Here is a 6436-nt window from a genome sequence, read left to right on the forward strand (position 1 = left end):
TTCGCGTGTAACCCCTCACTAATTCTAATAAGCTGCGATCATGCGAGCCGGTCACGAACCGTAAAATTTTTAGGAACTTGTGTTCGGACCCGTTTGTCCTAGGAAATGGATTTTTAGACACCATACTATTATTCTTGAATTTCCTATTTAATTAGATTAGCCCATAGCAGCCAAAATTTATTTGTGATCGTACCTCGCGGAATTTCGCGGTGTACCGAACCTAGCCCAATTTTGAGGTTTAGACTGGAATAAATTTGTGGTTTCGAAAATTATTGGATTTAGATTATTTTCTACCGAGAATTCATCTGTTTTAACCCTTACCAGTCCAATTGAAGATATTTTTCTTGAGGAACCATAAGACTTTGACAAGTGTCACAATTTTATCCACATCTTCCTCATTCTTATCTTATAAGGGATGATCCAATGTGACTTAGTCTTCAATACTCCTCATTCTTATCACATAAGGGAAAATATAAAAGCTTTGTTCCCATTTATTTTTCCCCATTTCCCTTCAAAATTGCCGAAAAGAGAGAAAGGGTGAGAGAGTGTGTGATTCTTCATCTCCCTCCACCATTAAAACCTTGCTTCCATATCCAAATTTCTTCACAACTCTCAAGATTATTCGGTAAGATTTCGATTTTATTCGGTACAAAGCTTTGCATTCCTTCCTAGAGCTTGAATCTAAGCTTAGTTTCTTAAAATATTGTGTTATGGTGTTGATTTTGATCATAGGATTTAAGGTGAATTTGGGGAAAAGATCCAAGAGTTGTTCCTACGGTGTTAGTAAACCTTCTTGAGGTAAGGAATCCCCTTATTTGGTTGAGGTTATTTGAAACTAGATAATTGATAGCTAGGTTATGAATTGTTGTTGATTGGTGTACATGAAACCTATATGTTATGTGGTGTACATATGCTATGAAGTGGGGAAATTATGTATTTAGGTATAAATATATATGTATATGCCGTGAGTGTATATGTGGTGGGTGTGTGTGTCGTGATATGTGCATATATATATATTGTGTGTAGTATGATGTATATATATATACTGTGTACGTGTGTGTGTGTTAAATATATGTTTGTAGTATAGCAAATATATATATATGTGTGTATTATGTATATGAAACATATGTATGTACGTGTAGTATATATAGTTATGTGTGTATTATGTATATATATACACGTGTGATGTGTGTGTGTTTAAACTATATATATATATATATATATATATATATATATATGTACATATATGAGTATATATGTATAATTAAATAAAGGTTGTATTATGTATATATATATGGTATGTGTACTTTATGTGAGTATGCATAAATGTGAAAAATGTTATGTTGAGTGCATATATACATATGTGTAGTGTGATGATGGGAAATATTTTGAGCAAAATGTTTTGAGAGACAAGACTTTTGAACTAAGTTAAGAATGGTGATTGATTTCAAAGGAGAACTTGATTTTGTGGAACTCCTCCGCTTCCGTCGCTGTCCGCAGCCGCGAAGACCTCTCCGGGAACTCCTCCGCGAAGGTTGGTTACTCTTGATCTCTCGACGTTTTGTAGTTGGTAGGCCACTAAAACTTGAGAATCCCAACTTAAAACTCTTATTTGGCAATGCAACTGAGCTTAGAGAAATTTATCTTGATGGTGTTAATATCTCAGCTAAAGGTAGTGAGTGGTGTGAAACCTTATCTTCATCTTTGCCTAATTTGAGAGTATTGAGCTTGCGAAATTGTCATCTTTATGGGCCTATACACCCTTCCCTTTTGAAGCTTCACTCTCTGTCTGTAATCCAACTAGACCAAAATAATCTGTCCAGTGCAGTTCCAGAATTCTTGGCGAATTTGACTGCCCTGAGCCTTGGCAACTGTCAGCTGCAGGGAGAATTTCCAAAAGCAATTTTACAGCTACTGGTAACATTCTTGGCTGTCAACTTTTTAAGAAAATTACTTTCACATTGATGCATCCGGGACTGCTTTTATCTGTAAAGTTGAGTGCTCTCTTGCTTATAGCTTCTACTTAGGATCTTTGATTGTATTATTTAGATGGACACTTAGACAGTATGCTTCTCTCTATATGGAATGGTTTGCTGAAAATGTTTGACAAGCACCTACATGTGCATTTAGTTGTAGACTTGTAGTAGTTTAGAATTAATTCCTAAGGTAGTAGTGTCATGTTCAACACTTCGTTTATTAGATCAAATGCTTTGATGGTTAATCGAGATGAAATTGACATCCTCTGGAATGTCAATGATCAATTCCCCAAGGACTTCAGAGCAGAGGTATTTCATATGTCCTAATTTTTTATGCTGTAGCATTTTGTTTGTGATAGTTAACCTTTCCCTTTTGCTTAAGTGAAGATTGTGTTCTCGGAGATGGATTCGGGTTCTTCCAACATTAAAGCACATTCATTGCATAGTGCTGAAGAAAAAGGTCTCCCCGTTGAAGCCTATGGGCTGAAACACAGAAACCTGAGGAAGCTGCCCAGTACTGACAACATTTCTCTGTTTCCTTTTTCCTTCTCTTGTCCTCTCCTCTAAAAATTAACCCATTCACTTGCGTTATCTTGTCTCTGCCAGGGCTCCTGAATTCGACATGTCTGAACTTGAGACTCTCTTCTCAGCAACTGTTCCAGATTCAGGTCGCAGAAATGGAGGTTTCTCAGCAACTGTTCCAGATTCAGGTCGCAGAAATGGAGGTGGAAAATCAGGTAATGCTGCAGGAGCTAAGGCTGATAAAGTGCATTTGGTAAGTAACCCTGCAGGAGCTAAGGCTGATAAAGTGCATTTGGTAAGTAACCGAGATGTCTTACCCTTCTATTTCGTGCATTTGGTAAGTAACCGAGATGTCTTACCCTTCTATTTCCAAGTGCTTCTGTGTATGTATTTTTCTATGAGCTGTTATTATATAGAGATTCTCTATTCATTCCTTGTGGATTCTGATGTCAGATTTCTTTTCATTATTACTTACAAAGTTTGCCATACACCTGAAGCTTTATTTGGGAACTATCTTGCATTAGGATATAAAGATTGCTTGTGCTGCTTGAGCACAGATAATTAGATGCACAACCATATAAAGAAATGATGTATCATCTCCTAAATAACTCATCTGGAATTCCAAAAATCATATCTTTACTTTAAACGTTTTAGTTAAGTAAAATAAGAATTGTATATTGCTCTTTTTCTTTGCTTTGGAGGTCAGCATTATTTGGAATTGCTCTGTGGATTAAATCTTATTATCTGAAGGGCATATGTTATATTTTAATGCAGGCTTTTACCATATACGTATTGTTTGTAAAAAGAAAATAAATTTTGTAAAGCAGCTAACCTTTGTTGATATCTGGCCACATTTGCACTGTAAGCAGCTAACCTTTGTTGATATCTGGCCACATTTGCACTGTTTCATGCAAATTGACCTCTGAAGGGCATATAATTGTGAGATTATGCTTACAAAAGTTAAGATTCCTTTGCCGGATTTAATGGTCAGCTTCCTAAGAATTGACTGTATATTATTCATTTAACTTACCTGTCTTTCTGCTTTTTTCAGTTAATCGGACATGCTAAAATTATACAGTGTATATTTGTTGTCTACTATGATCCTGCACCTGCATAGATACTCTACTACTAGGAAGTTCATACAAGGAAATTTCAATAGATCAATTTTTTTTAGATAATTGGAGGTAGTTGTATGTTGCTGATCCTGGTTTCTGTCATATTTGGCACCCTATATACTTACTCCATCAAGATTTTCATTTTCCACTCATGCTAGACTCATTCATGAATAGCTCACCATGCCTCTTTTGTTCTTGACATTTTGTTGTATTATAGCAACCTTGTAACTTTTAAAATTCCTTTCCTATGTATGCTGAAAAACACTACTCCTTACAACCTCCGAGTTAATTTCCCCTTCTGCTGTTTGCCAACAGTGTTCTGTTCTAGCGCTGGATGATTCAACATTGGACATTGATCAGATTGAGAATCTTATAAAATTTTGTCCAACTAAGGAAGAAATGGAACTTCTAAAGGTCAAGCATATTTGTCTGAGTTAATTTTCAATTTACACTCCCTATTAGTGTCATGCTGTTACTTTCAATACAAGCGGTGCTATTAGAGTTGATCATCTCATTCTTGTACTTCAATTTCCAGAATTACAAGGGAGAGAAGGAAAACCTTGGAAAATGTGAACAGGCAAGTGGTGTTTGACTTTTGTTTTCTTTATCCTTTTTCTCCACTGCCTGTTTGACAATAAAACTCGTAACTCAACATATTGCTCCTTTTGAATTTGGACCTGTCAAATAATCAGAACCTTAGTGGTGGGATCCCAGAATTCCATTTTTCAGGCTCCTTAGAGACAGTATCACTAGTTTTTCCGGCTCATTACCAGATTTTATTGGTAATCTTCACAACTTGTCTAGTATTGATCTCTCCAACTGCAACTTCTTTGGGTCACTACCTTCTACAATGGCTGACCTTATGAGTTTGGCATATGTGGATTTCTCTCACAACAACTTCAATGGTAAATTTTAGTAAATAGTGTTGTCAATGTCACAAAAAAAAGAGAAGGAAAACATAGAAAAAGTCTCCTTTGTCTCCCCCTTTTTTCTTCACTTTCTTATGCTTTGTAATTGTCTATGGAAACATTAATTGTCCTTGGGGCTGTGGATTGTGCTTATATCATATATTATATATAAATACTTTTCTTATTCATGATTTACTTAGCTATATATATTTGAGCAGGTTTTGGGTGTAAATAGAAAAATAAAATGAATATTTAAAAAAAAATTACCCTACAACGTCGGCTAGTCTTATTAGCCGACGTTGTAGGGTAATTTTTTTGTTTTCAAATTACCTACGACGTCGGATATTTGTAAAGAGCCGACGTTGTAGGGTATTTTAGTAGTTTTCAAATTACCTACGACGTCGGCTATTTGTAAAGAGCTGACGTTGTAGGGTATTTTAGTAGTTTTCAAATTACCTACAACGTCGGCTATTCGTAAAGAGCCGACGTTGTAGGGTATTTTTTTGTTTTCAAATTACCTACGACGTCGGCTATGTGTAAAGAGCCAACGTTGTAGGTTATTTTAGTAGTTTTCAAATTACCTACGACGTCGGCTATTTGTAAAGAGCCAACGTTGTAGGTTATTTTAGTAGTTTTCAAATTACCTACAACGTCGGCTATTTGTAAATAGCCGACGTTGTAGGGTATCTTTTTGTTTTCAAATTACCTACGACGTCGGCTATTTGTAAATAGCCGACGTTGTAGGGTATTTTTTTTTGTTTTCAAATTACCTACGACGTCGGCTATTTGTAAATAGCCGACGTTGTAGGGTATTTTAGTAGTTTTCAAATTACCTACAACGTCGGCTATTTGTAAATAGCCGACGTTGTAGGGTATTTTATTTGTTTTAAAGTTACGTACAACGTCGGCTATTTGTAAATAGCCGACGTTGTATGTGTATCTTACAACGTCGGCTAACATTTGGCCGACGTTGTATGCGTACCTTACAACGTCGGCTAACATTTAGCCGACGTTGTATGTGTACACATACAACGTCGGCCAGATCAACGTCAGATTTTAGCCGACGTTAAAGGGTCCATTTAGCCGACGTTAAAAGCCGTTTGTGTAGTAGTGAGAAAATAAAGACTATAACTAATGAAATTATATCTCTTTTTTTAATTTCTTGATAATGAATATTTTTTTAATAAAGACATGGTAAACATCAAATTCTAAATTAAAGAAATGCATATGTATTATTTTTTGTTGTTGTAATTACTAATTTATTTAATTTAATGAAAGTAATAGGATGGATTACTCATTTTTCAATAATATACTCTAACGTATTCGTAATATATTTTAACAATTATGTCAACTCTGATTGGAATGAGGTTCGAACCTAAGACTTTTCTTATAGAAATTAATTAGTAAGTTAAAAGTTAACGGAATATTTCGTTACTAAAGTTTATATTAATGGAATGTGGGGTTATTTAAGGGAAGAAAATAATATAATAGAGTGTAAAGAAGGAAAATCATAAAAAAAAGATACTAAAATCAAAATAATATGGACCATTCGTTTAAGTAAATAATTACCACCAACATTTTTTTCTTGTCGTTAGAACCCTAACTTTATTTGCTCTTATTAAAATTGTAAATGTAGATATATATATATACACACACATTTTGTTATTTGCAAAATATTTATTTGTCAAACATCTTAATTTTAATTTGATACGTACGTGCTTGAGCAAAATATTTGTAAAGAAAATATTAATTTTTATATCTCTAGAAAATATTCATTATTAGGTGGTTTTAGAATATTTTATCCTAGGAAACACTAATGGTGCATCGGAAGCTAAACATGGGTTGTATCATTTCATATCACAATGAATGTTGATTTCAATTATCATTAATTTTTATCATTAATTCCAATAAAAAT

At 34.4% G+C, this 6436-nt stretch overlaps 1 protein-coding gene across 2 annotated transcripts; it reads left to right on the top strand.

The window, feature by feature from the left end:
• Positions 1–2432: 2432 nt before the first annotated feature.
• On the top strand, positions 2433–4610 carry LOC116032940 (formin-like protein 17). 2 transcript variants are annotated; one of them, XM_031275689.1, is made up of 6 exons: positions 2433–2490; positions 2583–2644; positions 2687–2751; positions 3929–4027; positions 4149–4190; positions 4306–4610. In XM_031275689.1, exons 2-6 carry the CDS (start codon positions 2599–2601, stop codon positions 4477–4479), a joined length of 426 nt encoding a protein of 141 aa, XP_031131549.1. In that variant the 5' UTR covers positions 2433–2490; positions 2583–2598; the 3' UTR covers positions 4480–4610. The 2 variants fall into 2 exon arrangements, with proteins under 2 accessions (XP_031131549.1, XP_031131551.1); XM_031275691.1 differs by having other exon boundaries at positions 4328–4610.
• Positions 4611–6436: the final 1826 nt, after the last annotated feature.

Source organism: Ipomoea triloba, chromosome 10 (assembly GCF_003576645.1).
Source record: "Ipomoea triloba cultivar NCNSP0323 chromosome 10, ASM357664v1".
Taxonomy (NCBI): Eukaryota; Viridiplantae; Streptophyta; class Magnoliopsida; order Solanales; family Convolvulaceae; genus Ipomoea; species Ipomoea triloba.